Source organism: Pelodiscus sinensis, chromosome 4 (assembly GCF_052426305.1).
Source record: "Pelodiscus sinensis isolate ZL-2025 chromosome 4, ASM5242630v1, whole genome shotgun sequence".
Taxonomy (NCBI): domain Eukaryota; kingdom Metazoa; phylum Chordata; order Testudines; family Trionychidae; genus Pelodiscus; species Pelodiscus sinensis.
The window spans coordinates 85,212,837-85,238,435 of record NC_143055.1 but is presented as its reverse complement, the minus strand read 5'-3'; the positions used below and the strand labels follow the sequence as shown (position 1 = coordinate 85,238,435).

General features: G+C 45.7%; 1 protein-coding gene across 10 annotated transcripts in view; it reads right to left on the bottom strand.

Moving 5' to 3' along the window:
- Positions 1-23,242, bottom strand: part of LARP1B (La ribonucleoprotein 1B) — a 116,474-nt gene extending 93,232 nt beyond the window's left edge. For 7 of the 10 annotated variants that reach the window (XR_012904143.2, XM_075929961.2, XM_075929954.2 and 4 more), the window contains exons 1-3: positions 22,396-23,242; positions 17,119-17,180; positions 8,290-8,349 (exon numbers count right to left, since the gene is read on the bottom strand). Coding sequence is in view for 9 of the 10 variants with exons in the window: in XM_075929961.2 (XP_075786076.2) it covers positions 8,290-8,349; positions 17,119-17,180; positions 22,396-22,687 (414 nt within the window). In the remaining variant the exon portion in view is untranslated. Of the gene's footprint in view, positions 1-8,289; positions 8,350-17,118; positions 17,181-20,125; positions 20,237-22,395 lie in introns of all 10 variants that reach the window. The other 3 variants (XM_075929960.2, XM_089777976.1, XM_089777977.1) reach the window with 2 other exon arrangements.
- Between the last annotated feature and the right edge of the window lie 2,357 nt (positions 23,243-25,599).

The following is a 25,599-nucleotide window of genomic DNA, read 5'->3' as shown; positions in this document are numbered from 1 at the left end:
AGGTTGGATATGGCTCCTCTGCCAGTACTGTTGAGGCAAAACCATGGTTAATGGACAAGACAGGAGATAAGACTTCTTCCAGAAAAAAGGGTTACTCACCTTGTACATTAAATAAGGTTCTTTAAGATGGTTGTCCCTGTGGGTGCTCCACCTTAGGTGTCTGGGGCACCAATGCATCTCTAGTTGGAGATTTTAGGTAGCAGTGCCCTTGGTAGGCTGCATGTGCAGCAGACAGCTTGTGCAGTGCCACTACTATGCATGCACAGCCAACTATCCCTTCAGTTCCTTCTCTGCCCAGGCAAAATGTCTATGTCCAAAGCAGGAGAAAAGGTGGGTGGTGGAGCACCCACAGAGACAGCCATCTTGAAGAACCTCTGTTACTGCACAAGGTAACTCTTTCCTTCTTCTAGTAGTGTCCCTGTGGTTGCTCTACCTTAAGTGACTATGGAGCAGTACCCGTGATCAGAGGCAGGAGCTTCAACTAGTCAGTGTCATACATGATAGCTGGAATGGTGTACCCAAACCGAGTATCATGGGACAGGTAAGTAACAAGAGCATAATGCTTCGAAAACATGTGGATCGGGGACCACGTTGCAGATCTACAAATGTCTGAAGAGGGATGCTATGCAGGTAAGCTGTAGAAGCCGCCATGGCCCTCAAAGTGTGCATGTAGCTGCAACGGAGGATCTCAGCCAAAGGTGCAGTAAGAAAGCCTCATGCAGTTCATTATCCACCTGGAGAGTCTCTGGGTCGAAATGGCCATAACCAAAGAACTCTCTGTAGTAGAAATAAACAACCTTGTTGACTTGTGGATTTGTTTAGATCTGTCCAAATAAAGGACAATTGTCCTGCAATATCCAGCATGTGCCGTGCAGCCTGCTTATCGTCAGCATGAGACTTCGGAAAGACGACAGGTTGGTTTATGGATTTATTGCAATGAAAGGCAGCTGGGACCTTGGGGAGGAACATGGGCGTGAGTGGAGAACCACTTTGTCCTTATGGAATACTGTCAAGGCAGAGTCCACCATCAGTGTGACAATTTCACCCATTCTCCTGGCAGATGTGACTGTTACCCAGAAGGCCACTTTTATAGAAAGGTGGAACATATTGCCATGGGCTCAAATGGCTTCCTGGTGAGAGCCCATAACACTAAACTGAGGTCCCAGGCTGGAACTGGGGGCAAGTAGGTGAGTAAGTGTTCTAAATACCCTTCAGGAAGCACTTGATTGAGTGGGAGAAAACAGATTTGTTGCCTGATGGGTAGGTGAAAGTCTGTTACAGCAGTGAGGTGAACCGTTAGGGAGCTGAGAGCTAGGTAGTTGTATCGTTGATGGATGCAAGTGTTTTTGTTCTGTCCAAACTTGCCCCTTAGAGAAAAGATTTTCTGATTGTTATTCTGCAACTGTTTCATAAAATTTGTTTGACCTGATTGGTGAATGTTGTTTCTACTGAGGTGAACCAATAAGGAACCACACCTGGAGGTAAAGTATTTTTAGGCACAGATGATGAAGTTGGCTGCCCTCTTGTCAGGAGATGAGAAAGCAACAGATGTCTGAAGCAAGTAAATGTACCATGTATGCCTATGCCTATGCCAAGCTGGAGCAATAAGTATCACCGTGGCTGCGTCCAGCCTTATTTTGTTGATTACTTGATAAAAGAGCAGAATTGGCGAGAAAGTACAGAGGAGTGATGCAGTCCATGTTGCTGTGAACATGACCCCAAGACAGTGTATGCCAAAGCCCTACACAAACAATACTGTGGACACTTCCTTTTGGCATTGGTTGCAAACAAGTCCACTGTTGGGAAGCCCCAGTCCATGAACTATTGAAGGAGGACTCTGGAGTCATTTCCCATTATGGCTGGAGTTGAAATTCCTGCTGAGATCATCTGCACTGACATTGTCCTTGCTTGGTAGATAGGAGGCTTATAGGTACATGTTGCATGCAATGTACCATATCCAGAGGCAGACAGCCTCCCTTCATAGGCGGTAGGATCTGACACCTCCCAGCCTGTTGATTTAATACATGGTTCTTTGATTGTCTGTAGATATGTATACCGTGTTGTTGTGTCTGAGGTGTAGGAAATGCTGGCATGCATAAAATACTGCTCTGAGCTCTAGTATGTTTATGTGCAGGTTGGAGTCCTGTGGGGACCATCACACCTGAGTTCTGAGAGAACCTGAGTGTGCTCCCTAGCTGAGAAGAGATGCACCTATTGTTATGGTCACAGATGGGCATTGTTTGTGAAAAGGTACTCCAACACACACATTTCTTGAGTTTGACCACCAGGCCAGGGATTGTTTGATCCTGACTGGGATTGATACCAGTTTGTTGATGCTGTGGAAGAACGTGTTGTATACAGTTCTCAGCCATATTGCATAGGTCTCATTTTCAGTCCGGCATGCTGTACTACTGAAGTGGCTGCTGCCATGTGCCCAAGTAACTGGAGACATGTTTGTGTGGAGACTTGTGGGCTGGATTGGACCAATGAAACAAGGCCCTGTATAGTCTGGAACCTTTGTTGTGGCAGAGAAGCTATAGCATCTATGCAATCGAGACGGGCCCCTCCAAAACCTCATAGAGATGGGGTGAGCAAATATGGAGACCCCCCTCTATCGGAGGGTGAAAGGCCAGGATATCAGCCAGGTGAACTTGGAGTGATGAAAGTGATAAATTTTGTTGTTTCAGGTGCATGATGTATTCCTGGATCAAGTGAAGTGGAGCCATGGATGGTTGGACTCCCTTCTGGGTGCACCATGTCTTAAATCATCGCCATTTGCACAAATATGTATTATGTGTAGTCTGTTTTCTGCTATGAAGTAGTACAGTTTTTACTTGTTGTGAGCACTGTCGCTCCGTTTCTGAGAACCAGATAGGTACCATGCTGCCAGGTGCAGTGTTTGCGGCTCAGGATGGAGGATCGCACCCTTGCTTTGGGAGAGAAGGTCCGGACAGGTTGGAAGTGGGTAGGGAGGTCGGCGAGACAGTTGACAGCGACATGGAAACCAGGTCTGCCGAGGCAAAGCTGGAACTATCAAGATTACATGGTCCCTGTCTAGCTGTATCTTCCGGAGGATCCTGGGCATCAGAGGTATAGGAGGAAATGCATACAACAGGTGAGTATTCCATTGGAAGAACATTGTGTCTGCCAATGAGTTGGAATTTTCGCTGGGTGCAAAGAGGTCTATCTGCGGTTGGACCCAGTGTTGGAATAGGTCTTGGATAACCTGACTGTGCAGTTCCTATTGGTGGTTTGTGACAAAGTGGCGGCTGAGTGTATCAGCTGTGGTATTCTTGATCCCAGGTAGGTATGATGCCATGATGGTTATGTTGTGATGGATACACTAATTTCAGAGCTGAATCACCTCTGTGCATAGAGATGGTGGTTTGGCTCCCCCTTGGTGGTTGATGTAGAATATAGAGGTCAAATTGCTGGTGAGCATATGCACCGTGGAGCCCTGGATATGCGGAAGGAAGTGTGTGCACACACTGTGAACTGCTCTAAGTTTGAGCAGGTAGATATGCAGCCTTGGACTCGTCGTTTGATTGGGTGCCCCAGCCTAGAAGCAAGGCGTCTGTAGTGATTTGTTTGTATGGTTGATCTCAGTGGAACATCTCCCTGCTGCAAAGATTATGTGCCTGGGTCCACCACTGTAACGAGGTAATAAGGACTTTTGGGGAGGTGAGACATGTCTTTGGACATGGTGTTTGGTTGGCGTATACACCGAAGAAATCCAGTGTTGGAAACCTTGAAAGCATAGTCAGGCATGTGGAACGACATATGTGGTAGCTGCCATTTGCCCCATGAGTTTGAGACTGGTTAAAATAGGAAAGGTTGGGTTGATCGTCACAATTGAAACTAGCTTTGATGGTCTGGAAGTGCTGATTGGGAAGATAGGTGCGTGCTATTGTGGAATCTATGTGAGCCCCTATTAACTCCAGCAATTCTGTGGGGGCATAGAACGGATTTTTGGTAGTTGATAATAAACCCTCAATACTGGAGGAAGGCCTTTATGAATCTTATCTCCATTGTGGCCTGTTGAGAGGGGCCTTGCATGAGACAATCATCCAAACAAGGGAAGATTGCGATGCCTCTTCATCAAAACTGTGCCACTGCAACTGCCAAAGTCTTAGACGAGACTCTGGAGGCAGAGGAGAATCCAAACAGGAAGACTCTGTATTGGAAATGGTCTGAAGCTACTGTAAAGCATAGAAAATGTCTGTTCATAAGAGGTATTGTGATATAGAAGTACGCATCTTCAAGGTCAAGGGCTACAAACTAGTCTCCTTTGTCCGGAGCCGGGATAATCGTGGCAAGTGTAACCATTTTGAAGCGCTGCTTGTGGAGGTATCTATTCATTTGGCGGAGGTCTAAGATAGAACCAGGGGTTGGAGGCCTCTTTTTGGTGAGAAAGTTTGAGTAAAAACCTCTCCCTTGGTATTGTTTGGGGACCCGTTCTACAGCTCCCTATGTTGAGAAGGTGTTGGACTTCTTAGTAGAGCAGCATTTTGTGAGATGGGTCCCTGAAAAGGGAGAGGGAGAGTGGAAAAGTTAGGGAGATCAACATGAAAGGGGCAGCATACCTGCAACTGATAATTTCTAAAGCCCACCAATCTGTGGTGATTGCTGTCCATTGGTTGTAGAAAGGACATAAGTGGTGGTAGAAGATGTTGGACTTGACTGGCACTGGTGTGGAGGAGAGGTCAGGCAGATGCTCAACCAAATTCTCAAACCTGCTGCCTAGAGGCCTGCGCTATGGAAGTGTGTGTGTTTGGGGCTCTTCGCCATTGGTTTTGGGGTTGGAAGCAACTTTTGGTCAAATGGTCGATGCTGCTGCCTGCCAAAGATTGTGTCCCTGTGACTCTGGTGGGGCGTATAACACTTCAGTCGGTAGGGAGGGGGGGGAGAGAGAGATGTAGATCCCTAGAGTACGAAAGGTGGCGTGCGAGTCTTTACAAGAATGCAAGGCCTCATCAGTCTTTGCAGCAAATAATTTGTCCTTGTTGAATGGCAGGTCTTCCACCATAGCTTGGAGATCTTTAGGGACTCCAGCTGCTTGAAGCCCGGACTAATGTTTCATTACTATGGATATCACTGGAGCTCTTGCCATGGTGTCTGCAGCATTGAGAAACATCTGTTGGGCTGTATGAGATATGGTATACTCCTCTTTGATGATGGTTTTCAAGGTCAGCCTCTTATCTGCGAGGTGTTGCGCAAGTTCTGTTAGTTTTGCATAGTTATCAAAGTTGGGATTTGCGAGTAAGGCTGTGTAGTTAGCTACGAGTAGCTGAAGGATTGAGGAGGAGTACATTTTCCTCCCAAATAAGTCGAGGCATTTATGGTCTTTGTCTTGTGTATTTGTTTTGTACTAAGGGTTTTTCAACCTTTGATTTGCAGCATCAACCACTAGCGAGTTAGGCTGAACGTGTAAGAATAAAAAGTCCATGCCTTTTGACGGAATAAATTATTTTCTATCATCTCTTTTGTTAGTTGGGGGAGGGAGGATGTGGCTGGCGTTTGGCATACTTTGTATGCTGTTTCCAATATTACTTCATCCAGGGGAAGCACAATTTTGTATTTTGTACTGCTTTTCCTGAACATCTGATAGCACAACCTCCTGACTGACAGATCTTCAACCCTTTTGAACAGATCTTGAAACTGTTTTAGGTCATCACTAGGTGAGGGATCCTCTGGGAAAACTACTTCATCAGGTGCAGAAGATGAGTTATCATTGGGTGGCATCTCCAATTGTTGGATGCTTGGGTCATCCTCTGTGTCCATGTATTATCTGTTGGAGGGGGTGATATCTGTGCAAGTGTGTGGGGGGGTAGTGGAACTGTCTCATGGTGCCCAATTATGATAAGGGGACCAGTGACTATGAGGCTGAGGATAGTACAGCCAATTGGGGTGTCACAGAAGGTATTGATATTGCCGTAGTCGGTGTGCCCTGTATGATGTGTGTGTTCTCTCTGGGAATGGATGTTGTGAGGAGAAAACACTCTTTGCGTTCCTCTGGTAGCCACTATATTGTGATAAAGTAGGTGAGCATGGCAAGGGAGGAGAACCCCTCACTGATGAAGGGGAGCGAGAGAGAGGACGTGCCAAGGTCTCACCCAGGGATCTAGTTCTCCATCACCTGTCAGTTACTGATGCAGAGTGCATTTTTCTATGCACTGGGGAGTGGTGGTGGCTTGATGTTCTATGCTGAGGTGCTGAGTCAGCCGGTGGTGGTGGTAGAGGAGGAATCGATTGGTGGTCATTGGAGTTCCAAGAGACTAGGGGCTAGGCTGTACAGTCAAAGGGTGGGTGGAATTTGCCCTGGCTTTCCCTGGTGCCAGAGGGAAACACTGTGCTGGGGGCTCGCAGGGTGCTGGGGATAATGCCGGCAGTGCTTTGGTTGTTTCGGGGGCCCTTAATAGGTGCCCTTTTTGGTGGCTGGGGTTCCAGCTTCATGGGCTGTTTAGAACATATTTTTGAGCCTGTTACATAGGAGGCTCAAGATTTATCAATGCCTGAGGTGCCTGGTTCATCTCCCTTGTTAATTCGCATTCGGAGGGAGCAGACTGGTGAAGGTTTCGCTTTTGAATACACCTTTTGTAGGGGAGGGCTCGAGAGTTTCTCCTGAGGGGAAGTCCCATCAGAGCAATTATTGCTCCATCTATTCAGGTGAGAGTCTAGCTCTTCATCAAATAGCAGCATTCACATTTGAGCTCTCTAGCCTTGCAAGCTCTCGCCGTAAGAGTAAGGCAATGAACACATTTCTGGGTAATACGTGTGTCACCCAGACAGCGTATACATTCACTATGGCCGTCAGATGCTGGCAGAGAGCCCCAGCATTTTTCACATTTTTTTGAAGCTGGGAGACCCCAGCATTGCATCAGTTAGCGGGCTGCAGTTCGCCACAGCTAGCTGCTGAGGAGTTGCATGGCGGTAAAACCTAACAGGTAGACTAAATATATACAAAGCTGAAGTAAACTTTTTTTTTAAACCTGTTAACTGGTTAATAAATAAACAAAAACAGCAACAGATAAGGCTACTCTAACTAAAATTTCTTCACAAAAGTCAGGACAGGAGAAGGAGAGAGACTGGAACTCCATCTGCAGCCAAGGGCAGCGAAGAAGGAACTGAGAGGAGTCGGGCTGCGTGCTAACTTCAAAGGTGGGAACACCACATGCCTCATGCATGCACAACCTGAATGGACACTGTTGAAAAAGTCTGCAATCTGCGGCACCGGGACAAGCCCGACACCAACAGCGGAGCACCGATGGGGATATCACTCAAAGAACCTTCAATTTCATCAAGAAAATCATGGTGGGATCAGGGGAAAGAGAAATAGCCAGAATAGAGCCAAAGATTGAAACAGCACTTGCTGAACTCACATAACTAGCTTGAAGCCTATCTAAATCCAACAGTATATTTTATTATGAATGACAAAGAACAGTCACTGGGCCAGGTAAGCGAGAGAATGATTCCACAGCCTGGGGTAGTTAGGGCACACACCTACAATGTTCAAGAGACTTCTACAATGCAATGACTAATTATTTATGAAGTGGAACATCTTCAACAGAAAACATTGTCTGTCGCAGAAAACCCTCTTTCACAGCAGTTAGGGCACTCCCCAACAATATGAGAGAGGGATATTCAAATCCCTTCTGCACATCAAGCAGATAGGGGGACTGAAGATGTCATCTGCATCCCAGGTCTAGCCATTCAACCCAAAAAACTAGTTTCAGATTAAAGGAAATGTATTGCTTAACCCAAACAGATCATCTCAATTCAACACAAATTGTCTCCATTTTTGGATTTGGTTTGACCTGAACCTAAGATGGCTTGTATTTTGTATTGCCAGTGGAACGAAACAGTGAGCATTCAGATCCATGAGGAAGCATGTAGGCAACCCCAAGTTTACAGTGTTGCAAAGGATTCCTGCATATGCATCCCAAAAAGGAAGAGCTATACTGACACACGAAAAAGGGGAATCAAAATGTAAAATTATGGGGTAAATCCTGCATACTTCCATGTACAGACGGATGCTCAAGTCAGCAGAATTTATATTGTTCCATCTCTATGGGATGGGTGGGAGGGATAGGAATATAACACCCGAGTCAAAAAGCTGTATTCAGTGAACTAACTCATACCGCAAAACCCTTTTCAGTGTTTCTGCTGAAATCCTAAAATGTCTCAGTCACCACAGTGAGCTTGAAATAGAGGAGTCCACAAGCTCTGTAGGTTTATAAAATTATAATTCAGACTATATATAAAAGTACATAAATATCATAACATACTCACTTCATTGTTGGCTATTTCACTTGGTGTTGGCCAGTTTGTGATATCACTGAAGTCACTAGCCTGTAAAGTTACAAAATACACAATTTATATGTTTACCAGACCAGCATTTCAGAATGAGCGAATGAGATCTGGTACACCTAACAGGGATGGTCAGAGATGAATTATGTTTCATAGATATAATTAAATAAAATCATTTCTCATTTAACATATGAACTCTAACAGAAACCAGGCATAACATTACTTTACCCAACAAGCGTGAGCAATCCAGTCAGCTACGCAGAGTGATTGCCTCCAATGCAAAGTTCTACACAACAATATAAAAGATTTAAAATAAAACTATGTTAAAAAGGTGATCCTAATTACAAACTTCTCTAGTTTGATATTACCATAATTGTCAATCTAACTCCTTGACCGACATGTCCATAACAAGTATATATCCATAAAAAGTAATCCCATCAACTAATTAAAAACCCTACATGTCAGTTATGATAGGCTACTGGATAGGTATATTTCATTTAGACAAAAATCTTTTAGATGAAAGCAACTAGGTTGCCAAATGTAACACATTAATTTTTCCTCCTTTAAATCTCTGCATCTCCTTTCTGCCCACACATTTCATAGCAACCACATTACTGGTCCTAAGGAAAATGTTAAAAAAAAAAGTTACTCCTCATAACTATTGGTTTTTTTATGTGTGTTGCATATGTCCATGTCAGTGTAATTGTAATGTGCGCCTCGTGCATTTGTAACTGGAGAGTGTTCCGATAATGCAACTGTAGGGGCTGCCACGCATGCTCCCTGGTTTCTCTCATGCTCTCAACAGAGAGTATAAAGAACAGAGCCTTCGTACCAGAAAGTTAGAGGAGAACTCTGAGGAACTGGAAAAGGGCAGGTGGGTCTCAGAATGGATATATGCAACACATCTCAAAAAAACCCAACAACTTCAAAAAGATGAATCACTATTGTGTCTTCTCTGAATGACTGTATACGTACATTCAACTGAAAATGCCCCCAAGCACTTTTCAGTGGCGGTGGGGCCAGGAGTCTCATCTGAAGACACAATGTACATCTGTTTTTTTCACGTTTCCAGAAAACATGTTAACATTTCTACTAAACAAATATTGACAATAGAGGCATTCTCCTCTAGGGATATAAAATCCTATTTAATTGACTAACTGGTTAAATACATTATTTAACAGGATAGCTGATTAAAGAGGGGCGAGTGCAGGGACCACTCTAGACAAGCTGGAACAGACTGAGCTGGGAAACCTCCCTCCTTCCTCCCAAGCAGAGGCTGCTTCGGCCCAGCCAGAACAGCCCCTGCCTGTGCAGTGCCCTGGCTTGCCATGGACAGAGACTGCTCTGGCCAGGATGTTGGACCATTCCCTGCCTGTGGTGGGTCAGGGTTCCCCACAGGCAGTGGCTGCTCTGGTGTCCTGGTCAGAGCAGCTCCTGCCTGTGGGATGCCTGGGCCCATCACAGGCAGGGGCTGTACCAGAGCAGCCCCCTGCCACAGACAGGCAGCTGCTCCAACCTCAACCAGTTAACTCTTCACATACCTATTCTCTATAAACGCAGATGACGACAAATGCATCCTAAATGCAATGTGCTGACTTTTCAGGAAGTATACTTTTAACACAATGGCATACAGCAATATAGCTGGTAATACATCTCAAAAGCCACTGTGCCATAACAGGATGGCCTCTTAACCATTCTACAAAGAATTCAAAGAACTGGTTAAAAACCCAAAAAACCTCCTCCTCTTCTGCAGCAGACTGGGGAACGGCCTTGACACTAGAAGGTCAATGCTAGTCACATTACTATTACAAAGAGGCTTGAAAATTTCTTCCAGTGTGCCTCAATTTTATTTTCCATCCATTGAATTGTAATTTAAAAAGATTACCAAAATAATTCAAACCACCATGATTATCGTACTATACTTTAAAAGGGTTTTTCCTGTGGGATGACAGAGTGATGTCATGCATCACTCTGCATCTCGCAGCCCCTCCCTCAGCTGCGTTCCTCCCACCCTCTTCCCCATACTCTGAAGGAGCTGCGAGCCATGCAGCCTCCCCCATTCTCTGAGCTGCCTGAGTTTAAATTGAACCATGTGGCTCCTCCACTGTCCGGGGTGGAAAAGGAGAGGGGAGCAGAAGGCAGGGGCACATGGGAGCTCGCATGAGAAGCAAGGGGTATACAGGAGCCACGCTACCTCTCAGGGACTTGGGGGGCCCCCCCGCAGGAAACTTGGGGGGTGGGGAGGGAAGGGAGCCACACAGCCTTGTGTGGGCTCAGGTAGGGGAAGCGGAGGGTGCAGGACCCGCGGGGCCTCAGGTGGGGGAAGAGGGTGCGCACAGGATATGTGCAGTGTTGCTGGTGGTTCGCAGAAAGGGTGCACACGGGAGCCGTGTGGCCTCACCCCTCGTCAGTGGGAGAGGCCAGAGCCATGTGGTCTTGACCCTCATAGCCAGAGGGAGAGCCGGGAGCCGTGTCTCCTTCCCCGTCCCTGCCAGAAGGAGAGGGCTGGGCCAGCCACGGCCTTGTCCCAGCCCAAACCCCAACAGCCAGAAGGTAGAGAGCGGAACCAGCGTCAGTCTGGCCCAACTCTTCCCTCCTCTGCCCCCCAAAGGGAGAGAGCTTGGCCAGCCACGGCCTTGATCCAGCTGCCCCCACCCCCACCCACCCCCGGTGGCTAGAGGGAGAGAGCCAGGGCAGGCCAGGGCTGCTATGCCTCAATCTGGCCCTCCGCAACTGCTGGGGAAGAGCCAGGGCTGCCTACCCTCAGAGGGGAGGTTGGCAAGTGTGGCAAGCAGGGGGCACCACCTCCTAGTATTCTTTTGTTTAAATAAATAAAGTGTTCTGAATTTTAAAATACTGTGCATAGAATTTTTAGGTGAATTCCCCCAGGAATAAGATCTGTACTGAGAGTTAGGCTGTCCTCAATGGAAGACTCAAAAAGGATGTGTGGAGGACTATGGGTGCGTTGATGAAGTGACAGAGGCTAGGGCTAGCCCCAGCCCCCTTCTCTGTAGCTCACGTTTGTGCCTGGCTTAGTCCAACTGCCCAGAGAGGTAGAACTGTTGCCCTCAGCTGAAGCTGAGGATATTTAGTCCTCTTGGGGCTGGTGTATAGACCTAGATACTTGAACACTGCCATGGAGATTCTCTCTGTGTATAAAACTTTATCAGTCATGGTGGAAAACAATGCACAGCCCTTAAAAGGAACGTCTTCAAATGCCTGCTGTACTTCTGAAGGTATCCCCAATGACCACAGCCATGAAAAATGGTGTATGGTTACTGCCATGACCATGATCCTTAAAGCTGGGACTACAGCATCTAAAGAAGCATATAGATCTCACATAAGGCCAGATGACTTCTCATCAAGAAGCACTGAAACTCATTGTTACAATCCTCAAGTAACTTTAGATATTGGTCCAGCAGGACATGGTGGTTGGATACAGGACTATTCAAATGGAGATGGGCAATGTGAAACTGTAAGCCCACTGAATAATTCCCTCTCCTAAAAACATTAGATTTATGCAACATTTTCCTTTTGGGTTGCCCTAGCTCAATCTTTGTGGTGCCATATATCTGTAGCAGTACCACCAATGAGCCTGGTATACAGTAAAAAAGCAAAACTGGTCAGACCCATCAGAATGTATCTTGTATTTAGCCACAGATAGAACAGATGAAGGGATTTGTCACAGTGACTTAGTAGGCTGCATTATTTCCCTCATTTATAGGAAGAGCAACCTTTGCTGCCATAGTTGCCAACATAACCAGGGCTTGACAAATAATATAATCTACATGCGCGTGGTGAGTTTATTGTAACCCGGAAGAGCCGGGTTTGGACGATCTGCGCATGTGCAGAACGATATGCGCACGCGCACATCGCCAGACAGCGTGGCTGGCAAGCGGGGCTCGCCGCGGTTTGGCAAGCCCTGAACACAACTATATATTTAGGATAATTTTTTCTCACAAGTGGTATTGGAATACCAAGAACTATAGCCATCCTTTTCAGTTCTTGGTAAACACTGAAATCATTGGAAGAGAAAAAGCTTCTGGCACCAGAGTTTCATCTGATGATAAACACAACGTATTCAAAACTGGTAAGACAGATCCTTCCTGAGGCAAGTCCTGAACAACCAAAGTAGAAGGTAAATCTAAGTGAAGGTTGAGGAATGATCTGTAGAATAGCATCTGGAGGCTATTCTATACCAGCAGCTCCTGGTCTATTGATATTGGGCAGGGAAGCCTCTCCTTTCACAGAAACCTCCTTCTGTGAGGAAACGGTGCTGAAAAAGTTAGTGCCACAGAAAAGGCCAATGAAGAGGCCGATATGGTATGAGAGTCCATTAGTGTCAAGACCAGGCCATCCAATTCTTCAGGCTGCTCGTCAAGTGTCTTCTATGAGAGTAGGAATGCGTTCTGGAGGACTAATTGAAATGTGTTTAATGGGAAGCACAGAAACTCATTATGGATTCCAATGAGTAGAAATACATGGACAATCAGATCAGTGCAATTCTGGGAAGAGATGAAAGTGACCAAGCCTGAAATCTACACCGAGACAGCAGTACCCCAGAAGCATCAGAGGCTTCCTGGCTTTCGATACTAAGCAGGGAGGTGTAGCAGGTACCAGACGCCTACATGTCATCACTGAAACTAAGGAATACTAGTCCATGTCATACAAACGATGCTGTAACTGGCACAAATGATGGTAGAAGTCTGCACTCATGCAACAGTAATAGTAAACAACCTTCACAATGAATAAGTGATGATGCAAGTAGTGAGAGGCAAAACAGGTCCTTTGTACTGGTGTAGCTTCAATTTTATTGATATTAAGAGTTCCATAGTAATCAAAAGTTTCAGATTCACTGTAGTTACCAGTGAAGTAGCAGGCCTCATTGACTCCTATATGGATACCAAAGTAAACAGCTAGGTCCTATTAGGCACTGACAGACCACTCTATTAGCCTCATTTACCATGGACATTCATGACAGACCTCTCCCTCCATGTTTTATGAAACAGACTTATGAACAAATATACACAACTCAAAAGTGCTTTGAACAAATTACACCACATAAACTGTCAGTCTTCATGTCTTAATCCGCTGGATCTGTTTATCTTATTTTGATGTATGTATTACTATTGTGTGTAAAAGTAGACTTGTGGAGTAGGGAATACTTTATGATTTTTGTGTGTGCAAATGGAAAGCCATCAAGGGTAATTCTACTGCTGAGAGGCCTCAATGTCCGGGCAATCATATGCAAATAGCCTTTTATCCTTCAGTCTTAACAGTGGGTTGGTGGGGAGTGGCCATGTGACTCCCCATGCAATAATGGAATTCTTTAAAAAGAATAGAAAGTCCAGAGTCTTTTGTCTTTGGCTGGCTGGACACTCCCGAGGAGAGTGAACTAGAAACCCCAGGGGAAGGGAGATGACCTTGGTTTGAAGGTGCAGCTGGAACAGAAACAGATTTAGGGTGAGTTTGTAGTAAGTTTGTGCTGAAGATTTTAGTGTTAGAATTAGCTAAGCATTTTTTGTTACTTTTGATTTGTAATCTACTTTGCTCTGCCTGTTCTCACTTATAACCACTTAAATTCTACTGCTTGTTCTTAATAAAATAACTTGTACTTACAGTACTATCAAGACCAGTGAAAATAATTACCACCAGGTAGGGATGTTAAATTTAGATTAACTAAAATTGAACAGTGGATTTCCATCAACTATTTGATTAGTCCAAAGTTTCCCAATTTTATTTGGCCACGGAATCCTTTTAAACTCGAAAGAATTTTGCGGACCCCCTAATAACAGTCTTATATATGGAGCTGAAAAAGTAGACCACAAATAAGTAAGGATGATAATAAACAAATTCTAAACAATGTCATGATATGTATCTGAATCTATCACAGTCAATGTATATTTGTCATGGTTAAATTTTAAATGTAAAAAATCATGCAACTATACTGAAATGAAGTATTCACGAGAGCGCTGCTTGTGCACTCCCATACAAGTAACTGGTTTGACAGAATCCTGAGGAGGCGGCAGATGCAGGGGACTCTCTGCTGCCACTGGAACCCCGCCCCCTGTCCACACTCCCCGCTCCCCAGACCCCACTCCCCTGTCCCCAGCTACAGAACTATGTCACCACTCCCGTCTCCAGCTACAGAACTCTGTCCCCTGCTGCAGAACCCTGTCCTCTGCCCTCCCAGCACCCTGTTCGCTCTCCCCTGCCCCCAGCCGTCGAACTCTGTCCTCACAAAATGTATAATTATAAATGCTTCATTTTAGATTTAAATAGCATGAATAAAAAACAGACCATTTATTTCATAACTATAAACACGTGATTTTATATATCGCATAATTTAAAAATAAACTGTTTATCAGAGCGTGTAAGGTTGTGGAATCTCCATCTCTGGAGATATTTAAGGGTAGGTTAGATAAATGTCTATCAGGGATGGTCTAGAAAGCACTGGGTCCTGCCATGAGAGCAAGGGACTGGACTCGATGACCTCTCGAGGTCCCTTCCAGTTCTAGTATTCTATGATATAACAGGCGATTGCACCACTGAGTAGTGACATCATCGTCCCCACTCTCTGGCTAAGCTGGGCTTACACAGGGACACTTATCGTGGCAAACACAAATGAAAATTGTTTTAAATTAAATAAATGCTTAAATATGAATTATTTTTTAAAACTCAGAATATATTATTGTAATGGAATTCTCTCACAGAACCCTTATTTTCACTTCGCGGAACCCCGGGGTTCCACAGAACACCATTTGGGAAACCATGGGTTAGTCTGTAAAACACCTCCACCTTTGAACAGTAGCAAGAACCCCAGGCAGGACTCTTGTACATTTTAAAAGTAGAATCGCAGCAAAATCAGCACAAGCAGAGACTGCTTTAGTCCCTACTTGCGCTGTTTCCCGCTGTGCCTCTACCTCCTCTGTGCCCCCGCCCCCATGGAGACGGTGGTGCTGGGGGGAAGGGGGGGAACCAACTTTTAAGCTGGCTTCTCCCAGCACTGGCTCCTGCTCCCCCACCTTGCTGCCTCTCTCAGACAGAGGCACCAAGAGGGAGAGCGGGAAGTGACTAATCACATCAGTAGTCAACTATCCGATAAGTTTATGCTTATCAGATAGCTGACTAGTCACTTACATCCCTATTACCTGGGAGAGCAATCAGTGTGTACATTCCCCCATTCACTGTTAAATGAAGCTTACCTAACTAATTATTTGGGGTTTGATCCCCTTTGGGGAGTGGTTTTCCTGGGAAGCTGGGCCCTAAGCTGCACTCTCCTTGGACCTGAAGAGATTCAGTGTCTGTACTGCTTCTCAGAGGGATAGTGATCTCAGATTGGTGCCTTGGCTGGGGGAGACCAGTGGATCTGGCCCAGCAGGACCAATCAGTGAGAAGCCTCAGACAGCAGCAAGGAGAGTGGTAGTGGCTATATCAGCACTCTGGAAAGTCCCCTACACAGGTGTTTCTGTAACCTCACCTCATCACTTTAATTAAGATTTTTTCCCTTCTCTTCCCCTCCCTATACAAATAAATATAATAAAAAAATGACCCCTTGCTCCATTCATCGGAAGAAGTGGGTCATGCCCATGAAAGCTCATGATACCATCTACATTTTTTTCCTAGTCTCTACAGTGCTGCAGGACCATTTTTTGTTTTTTTTCAGTTACAGACTAATATGCCTACACCTCTGAGCTAGGTCCTGATAGACACTGTGAGATGGCACAAGGGACCTGTGAGAGACAGTAGCCAGCCTTTGGTATTGGAATGCCTTACTTCTGCTATAGAGGAGTGCTACACAAAAGGGTGGAGGGATAGGTCAGTGGTTTGAGCATTGGTCTGCTAAACCTAGGGTTTAAGAGTTCAATCATTGAGGAAGCCACTTAAGGATCTGGGGCAAAATCTGTCAGGGATGGTACTTGGTCTTGCCTCTCAAGGTCCCTTCCAGCTCTATGAGATAGGTATATTTCCATATATTATAGATTTTGAAGTCAAAGCAATCTTCTTTTTTGGCTTCAGATAACAAGAATGATCTAAGTATGCAGGCGTTCTGGAGGATGGCTCTGGGGAAAGACCTCCTTTGATTTCTGCTAGTTGGCAAGGTCAGAAGAGCATTTGTAAAGGAGTGATAAATGAGTCTGGGTGTGGGAGGAGAGGGTTAATCAGAGTGGGAGAATCAATGGACCTACTTAACAGAAGAGCCCCACCTGCAGCTGAGGGGATGCCACATGCAAGCCTTCTCCTGTTCCCCGTTCTCCCCAATTTCCCTATCCCCTTTTTTGCTTCCCCATCACTTTCTGCAGATGGGTGGCATTTTACTCCCAGGAGTAAAACACATCACCATAGACCAATCTAGCTTTGCTCCTGTGGTTACCACCTCACTAGTGTTCATGAGTATTACTGTTTCTGCATAGTATCCTCTATATTTGATTACTAGATAACCCTACGATCCTTTATAAAAAATCTTTCTTTGCTGTTTCCCATGTCACAGCCTTCAGCTATTTCTAAATATTTTACCACATCTTTTCTGAATCCAACTATCACCTCAATTGTCCCATCATCCAGGGAGAACACAAACCTTTAGGATACAGCATTAAAAGTTTTTGCCAACAGACATATTTACTTGAATGATACCAGCTCCTTATACAGATAAAATGTTTAAGAAAAAATATTTCTCTATTGATAATTTACATTTCTTACATCAACAGTGCAGTTAAAGTGTTAGTTCAAATCAACATAGTTTATTAAATGGTATCAATCTAATCTGACTTGAGATTCACAGGTTCAACTATTTTTCCGGGAAATACAAACCTTGCTGGGTTTCCTGGTCTTCGGTTTCCCTGCTTTTATAACTTTAGTGGAACTTGGCCGTTCTAAATGAAAGGAGGAAAAAATGTGTTTTAATTATGCTTTTATATTAGAAAACCAAGTGTAGAAAACTATATTCAAACACTTTGCTCTCTAGTCCTTAATGTAATGCTGAAGCTCTACTCTGTGGCCCCAATAAACTCAAGCATGTAACCAGGTCCACTCAATGTATTTTTAAACAATGAAGATTACTCACTCTTAAAACTAAAGCACATGTTTAAGTGCTGTGCTAAATGGAAAGCTATATAATTTATTTTCACAAATATTTACAAGATTCTACAGATTTGAGGGATTTCCAATATTAAGTAAAGTATACTATGAAAATAAAAATCTTTGACATAATAGGGATTTAAGGCCCAGATTTTAAAAAGAAATTCAGGTATTGCAGCACTCAGCTTTGCAATACCAATTGATTTAGAAACTTAAATCTCATTTTCAAAGGGGTTTGGGGAGTCTATGACATGATAAATATACAACCTGCTTTACAAACAATTGCCAACATAAAACAACAAATACAGTCAGTCCCCGGGTTACATGGATCCGACTTGCATCAGATCCCTACTTACAGACGGGGTGAGGCAACTCCGCACTAGCTGCTTCCCCCCAGCAGATCAGGGAGACGCGAAGCTAGCGCCCTCTCCTCCCAGCAGACCAGGAAGACGCAGAGCGGCTTTTCTCAGCAGACACCTCAGCTTGAGAATAAAGGACTGAGGGAAGTGAGGTGTGGGAGAATAAAACTGAGCTCTGGAGAAATGTTCGGCTAGAGTTTCCCCTACAATATGTACCAGTTCCGACTTACATACAAATTCAACTTAAGAACAAACCTACAGTCCCTATCTTGTACGTAACCCAGGGACTGCCTGCAGTCCCATAGCACCTTAGAGACTAACCAAAATACACAGAATCACAAGCTTTAGTGGGTAAAACTCACTTCATCATATGAAGTGAATCACAAAAGCTCATGATTCTGTACATTCTGATCAATCTCCAGGTTGCCACAGGACTACTCATTTTTAAAGTTACAGACTGACAAATCTACCCTTCTGAAATTAAGAACATAGTTATTCAAAAGTGTTACTGAGAACTGGTTCTGCTACAGAAACTAAACAGATACGTTTTTCAGAAATGCATAGCCGACAAATAGAGCACAACATAAAAGAGAATGAAGTGTGCCATAATATAAGTTAGCTCTATGCTTCAAGCATTGCATGAAGCACAAGACCAGAAGATTTTAACCATGTATTTATTCTGTGAAATGTTTTCACTGCTTTCAAAAGCTACTTTCAAACAATTAGCCACTGAATCATTGGTGACCCAGGCAGTTATACAAAACTTGTGAACAATCAGAACTTATCAGCTGAATTATTTCCTTCATGCCAAATATATATATATATATATATATATGAGGAAATATTCTACTAAAAAAGCAATAGTTTTCTGTGAAAATGAAGTGGGAGTCGTTTTATGCAATAAATTCCATTATGGGAAACAATAAGACATTGCATCTGTGTTATGCTATTACAATTACTTTTTGCTAGTTAAGAATGAATCTTACTTGAAAATAAAACTTCAAGAAAAGCAATTTTTGGGGTAGTTACACGACAATTTCCTTTCCCTATACCTTCCCAACATGTTCCTATTTCAATAACATTTGGTCAAATTGAGCCCTGACAAAAATGCTGAAAATTTCCAGAACTAAAAAAGCTGGTACATCTTTTCTCCTTCTTTTGTAATTATCATTGCAAAGACGAAGTAATTTTTCAATCACCTATACCCATACAGCTTTGGGCTAAGATGTACAAGGCAACCATTATTGGGCCAGTTCAGTACTTCCATAAGAGACTTTTACATTTTATCAAATAACTTATGGTCATTTTTTATTTGGAACCTGAACCCCTTAAACTCTATTCATCTGAAGTGCATTATACCCACAAAAGCTCATACCACCATCTACATTTGTTGTTAGTCTCTAAGGTGCTACAGGACTACTCATTGTTTTTTAAGTTTTTCTCTTATGGTCATTGTTTTGCATCTCACCCTAATACCACCAGTGGCAATTTTCAAATAAATAAGCTTGATTTGGCTAATTATATTTTCCTACATAAAAATTAATCTATTGTTGTACATTGAAAAAAATTAACTTCCTGGCTTAAATTACTGAATGGTACTGCTGATTTTCATCTTACAACGGGGTTATATGTTAATGGTGGATGAAGAGGTATTTACACCTAGCAATAAACAGCAGCATCCAGTGAAGTCTTTATAATTGCCTTTGCAATTAAACGTTTCTATGGTATTCCTTATATTAAGTAAGCAACACTGGAAAAGCTGTTCCAGAAAGGGCAACTCAGAAAGACACTAATTTGAAGGACATTACTCTTCACTTACTTTATTTTTGCAACTTGTCCTAAATGCAAGAGTAAACACTTAATGCAAACAGAATTTTTTGTATTTGTACTGATCCTACCCCAACAGTATCCCACTCTGACTAGGGTCATAGAGCACTACCACAATAAAAATAAGGAGTTTCCTTGATACTGTACCAGTACTGCTAGAGATAAAAAGAGTGAGGAAACTGAGCAACTGACAAGTTTCAGTCAGTGGGAGGGGGCATATATTGAAGGTTGCAAGTTGTACATAGAAAAAAAAATGGCAATCCACATAAAAGAACAGGCTAAAAGGCAAAGAAGGCGAACAACAACGTATGTCAAACAGTCTTCAATGAATGCTTACAAGTTTAGTCAAATTTGAGTAAAGATTTTGGTTTTGAGACCAGAATTATTTACTACATATAAATAGTGTTAGGTTCAGAAACAGCTTTTCCCACTTATACATTTGGTCACAATGTTTGTACAATCCCATTTATCTTTTTCACACAACAGAAAAAAACATTTAAATTGCAGATGTAAAACAGAAAATTGGCAGGGAGATTCATGGGCAAGTGCTGTACCTGAAATCAACCCAGAATCAAAAAATTTCCAAGTTGAAACAGATCTTTCGGTGTCAGTGGTTTTCATCTGGTCCAGGATAGTATTGACTGAAAACTGCTAACATCTGAAAGCTGATAGTTTACAATATACAAGTTTGTAATTTCAATCCAATTCCCTTGCTAGCAATCCATACACAGAAATCAAAGATTCTAAAGCGAATTAAGATTTCATTAAGAAATCACTCTCTCTACAGAGAGACAGTCTCCACATATTTAAAGTAGGCGGCACATTTGTCAGGAAACTTGCATTGCAACTGTCTGTCCTATAGCTGTGGTACTACTTAAAAGTTTAAATCTCCAAAGCTACCAAGTCAATTGCTTTTATTAATACTTACACTTAAAACTTTTTTTAAAAACTTGAACCATAGATTTATTAGGTGTTCTATCATGTAATTATCTAAAAATGAGCTACCAAAGTCAATTGGGTTAGTTACTATTTGCTAAAGAAAGGGAAACAAGTAAAAATGTTACAATATTCTTTCTTATTTTGTTACTACTAAGTCTAAGAAATCCCTGTATTTTACAACTTTAAAAACTGTAGCATAATCTATCCTCCATCTAGTAATGGGGAAGGAGGATCTATCTGAAATTCACAATTGTTTACTCAATGTAAACATACTACAATCAACTCCATACACTAAAGAGTTTTGACAGTAACTCTTTCCTAATCAAGTAAACTTTTCATTCACTTTAAAAATACTTACACCACCAGAGTGTCAGTGTCTAGTTTAGAATCTAACAATTTATTATGAAGTTCTTGGTTACAAGGAATTATGGGTAATATCCTTCTAAATCTATTTCATTGATGAAAATACTAGCAACTGATATTTGGAACTACTAGAATTACTAAACAAAGAACATCTAAACTGAGTTTGGGAATTTGCAAAAGAGAAAAAGCTTGAATAAATTAAATGTATCCAGTCAGGATTAAATACTGGGCAAAAGACTTGAGTTTGCACAAAGTAACCCACATAGTTTGCACAAACTTGTACTCGGGAATAAAAAGAGAATCGTCCACTTTTAAACTTCTAGCTCAGTGGTCACAAACCAGTAGATCAGGATCTACTGGTAGATCTTGGAGCCTCTGAGAGGTGATCCTGACTGGTTTGGCCAAGAGACTATCTAGTGCCAGCACTTCAGCTGCTTCTCCCCGCACTGCTGCACAGCTCCTGCCCTCTGCTTGCAGCTGTCCCCTCAGGGGCCTCCTGCTTGCTGGGCAAGGGAGAGAGAGAGAGAGAGAGAGAGAGAGAGAGGAGGGTGTTGATGTTAGGTGCCCCCCTTCGCACTATGTATCCCATCTCCACAGAGCAGAGAGGGGACTCAACAGGGCTTGGGATGGAGGAAGTTTGCTGGCTGCTTTTGGGAGTGGTGCAGGGCTAGGGCAGGGGTGAGCCTGCCTTAGCCCCACTGCACCACCCACCTAGGAGCCACCTGAGGTCAGAAGGGCCCAGCTGGAGCCCACATCCCGAAACCCTACCCCAGTCATGAACCCCCACCAGCACCCCAAACCCCTGCCCTAGCTCTGAGCACCTCTGCATCCCAACACCTTTCCAGAGCCTGTGCTTAGAATCCCTCCTACCCCCGCCACAACTGACTGCCCCAAGATCAGCTCAAAGCCCCTCTCACACTTCAGATCCCTTAATCCAAGCCCAGAGTCTGCATCCCAACCCACAGCCCCAGCCTGGTGAAAGTGGGAGGAAGGATGGAGTGAGCAGGAGTGGGGCCTCGGAGAAGGGGCACAAAGGAGGCAGGGCAAGAGTATTTGGGTGTGAGATAGATCTTTGATTGCACTTAAATTCAAAGTGATCTCATGCATAAAGAGGTTGGAGACCACTGTTCTTTCTAGCTGATTATTCTCCCTCAACTAATGAAGCTATACATCCAAACTCTTAAAATGCCCAGCTCCCACAACCTGAATAAAGGACGGGGATAGACCACACCTCTCCACGCTCATTTTCCTAATCTGTCCATGTATGTAAAACATGAGGGAGTGAACGCAGCGAACGCTGGACACAAATACTTGGCCTGATTCACCAAAGCGCTGGCGCCAGCGATTTAAGGGAGCCGTTGCTACGCTGCACGGCAAGGGATAGGGGTGTTTTAAACCAACACGTTTCCCAAGCAGGGATTCAGCCAGCGGCAGCTCGACTAGTTTCCCTTCGGACACTGAGAGCAGCTCTCCGAGCTCATCCTCCCCATCCCTGCGCTGCTCCCTTCCTTCCGCCCCACACCTGAGTCCTGCAGGCCGAGCCGGGCGTCCGCTTCAGCCGGGGTCTGGCTGCTCGGGATCGGTTTTCTCCTGGTCCAGGGGTTTTCCTTGGGCAGAGGGGCCTCGATCATTTGCCGCACGAGTCGTTTCTCGTCCGGCTCTGGGGGATCCGCTTCTCGGGCCCCGCGACTCTCTCCGGCTTCATCCACCTGCGCCAGCACCTGGCTGGGCTGCTCCAACTCCGGGCAGCGCGTCTCTGCCCCCCACACTTGCTGCTCCGAGGGCGCTCCGGGCACGGGGGCGGCGGCGGACATGCCGAGGAGCCGGGCCACGAGCTGCGCGGCTCAGGCGTGGCGACGGCCCAACTTCGCTGGGGAGCCGTCCTCTCCGCTCCGCCCGCCGACCCCGACCGGTCCCTGGGGTGGGAGGGGTCCCTGTCAGCCTTCCCCGCCCCCCCAGCCCGGCCCGCGGCCGGCGTCGCTCATCCACCGCCGATGGTTCAACTGCCACGCTCCGCTCCCCGCCCCGATACCGAGCCGCAGCCAGGAACTGCGGCCGCTGGGCGGGGGCGTCTCTGCCGCTCCCTCCTCCTCCCGGCCCGGCTGCGCCCTCGCAGCGCCGCGGCGGCCGGCAGGGCCCTGCCTCGCCTGGGAGGGGGCGGAGACCAGGAGAGCGAGGAGCGGCGAGCAGCGACTGCAACAGCAGCGCCGGGACAAGGCGGAGCGTCCGCTCGCTCCAGCGCGTTATGACCTCACAACGGCCGGTCGCGTGCCTCGTGTCCTCGGCCCGCGCGTGCTTCCGGCACTTTAGAGCGGAGCAGCCAGTAGCTGCCTCGCACCGCAAGGGATCCCCCCTCCCAGCGGCGGTAAACAGCGGCCGGGGCTAAGGGCCTGCGCCTCGCGTCATCTCCTGTCCCGCCCTTTCTCGCGAGGGGCGTGTTGCTGCGCTCGCAGTGCAGCCGTGGCTCGTGCCAGAGAACGGGCCCGGCAATAACTTCTCCACCCGCTGTAATGCTTGGGAGTGGCGCCCCCTAGAGGAGCGAGGAGGGTCCTGCGCTCGGCCCCAAGCACACCCTGGAATACACAGCGGCGCGGCTCGCTCCAGGAGCAGATGTGGGTCCTCGGCTGAACGGCTCCTAGCACCGCCTCTGCGAGGCACGCTCGGCGTTAAATTAGTCGCACTCCCCTGCCTACCTCAGCGTTCACAGGGACGAGGCTAAACTAATGGTGCGTCTGCCCAGAGGCACCACCACGCTGGAGCCAGGCTTCCCTCTTTTTCTTCTCCACTCTCTGTGGAAGCGGATTTTGCCTAGGAAATGTGATCCTGCCTGTGTTAGTCTCTAAGGTGCTACAGGACTACTCTTTAAAGTTACAGGCTGTGTCTACACTGGCATGAATTTTCGGAAATGCTTAAAACAGAATCGTTTTCGTTATAAGTATTTCCGGAAATGAGCATCTACATTGGCCACAGATGCTTTTCCGGAAAAGAGCCCCGATCTTCATTTTCGCGATCGGGGCTTTTTTCCAGAAAAGACTACTGGGCTGTCTACACTGGCCCTTTTCCGGAACAGTGTTCCGGAATAAGGACTTATGCCCGAGTGGGAGCAGCGTAGCTGTTCCGGAATAGCGGCTGATTTTATACAGTAGAGCGTCGTTGCTTTTCCTGAAATTCAATGGCCAGTGTAGACAGCTCGCAGCTTATTCTGGAAAAGTGGCTGATTTTCCAGAATAAGTGGCCCAGTGTAGACACAGCCCAAGACTCTGCAATCAACAGCCTTATTTCTAGGCCCCTCGGAAACCGCTCCGGAGCCTAAAAGTCTCCAGTTGTGTGCGGTTTCTTTTTTTTAGCCTGGAAGGGATTTAAACCCCTACCTGGTTTTTCTGCTGGCTGCTCTACAGCTGATCTGCAATCAGCTGTTCAGGCCCCGCCCAGGCAGGTCTTTTGAGACTGCCTATTGGTGGAGGCTCTTCTGTTGCCTTAAAGCAACAGCTGCTCTCTCCTTTTTGCTACACTGGATCTTCTGCTATCGGCTGTGGATCTGCTCCGCTGGATCTGGATCTGGATCTGGACCTTTGCTCCGCGTCTGCCTGGTCTGCTGGCTCCCCCACCCCCCTCCCCCAAGCAGACCAGGGAGACGTGGAGCAAAGCCGCGGGAAGCAAAGCCACTCCGCGTCTCCCTGGTGCGCTGGGGGGAACCCCCAGCGGACCAGGGAGACGCGGAGCGTACTTTCTCGCTGCGGCTTTGCTCCGCCTCTCCCTGGTCTCCTGGGAGAGGTTTTTTCAAAGGCAGCGTTGGCAAGTGGCCAATTTTTAAATTTTTATTTTTATTTTTAAATCAAGAAAGGGAGTGAGGGCTCGGAAGAGCAGAGGCAAAGACAGAAAGACTGTGGGGAGAGGGGGCGGAGCCTGTCTGCAGATGAGCCCGGGGGCTGCCGGGAAGGGAGGAAGGCGAGCGGGGCGCCGCCCAGAGGGCCCCCAGCGCCCCGCCACCACCTGGGCCTCCCTGGGGCGAGAGAGGGTAGGCCGGAGGAGGTGCGCGGGGTGGGTGAGTCGGTCGGTCTCACTGCGGTCGCCGTGAGTGAGGAGAGGGCGGCAGGCGGTGAGCGAGCGGGCGGGACTTAGAAAATTTCTATTCTCCCGCGCTTGGGGACGTCTTGGGAGGGGGAGAGTACGTCTGTGTGCGCCGTAAGGTGAGGTAAGCTCGAGTGTAGTGTCGAAGCAAACGCCTCACTCAGTTTACGCGGCTAAATAGACAGTTTTATTGGCTAATGAAAGCAAAGTGAGCTTAATGTGGTCTCAGCAAAGCCGGGTCCAGTAAGGCTACTTAATACAATCAATCCTAGTATCTTTATACCCTTAACCAAACAGTGACGTCAGGGCATATAATTACAGAAATAATCAATTAAACTAGGAAAAACAAAGCCTTATCAAGAAGATGGCGGACAGGTACGAGGGAGTACCTCTCCTCTCTGAACCAGCCCAATTAACACATTCCAATAGCACATCTGTCTTGGCCTGGCGCATGGGGTGATAGAAAGTTCACTCTGGCCTACGTGCAAGGACAAAAAGCTGAAATGGTTTCTGTTATACAAGATGGCTTCTAGCTAAACATAAAATAGCTTCTACAACCCCGCCCTTTTAGCCTTTTAAAGGCTAACCATGAAACCGTTTACATCTCCATTTTCATCAAAGCCTTTATATACATTTCTTGTTCCTCTCTCTGCTC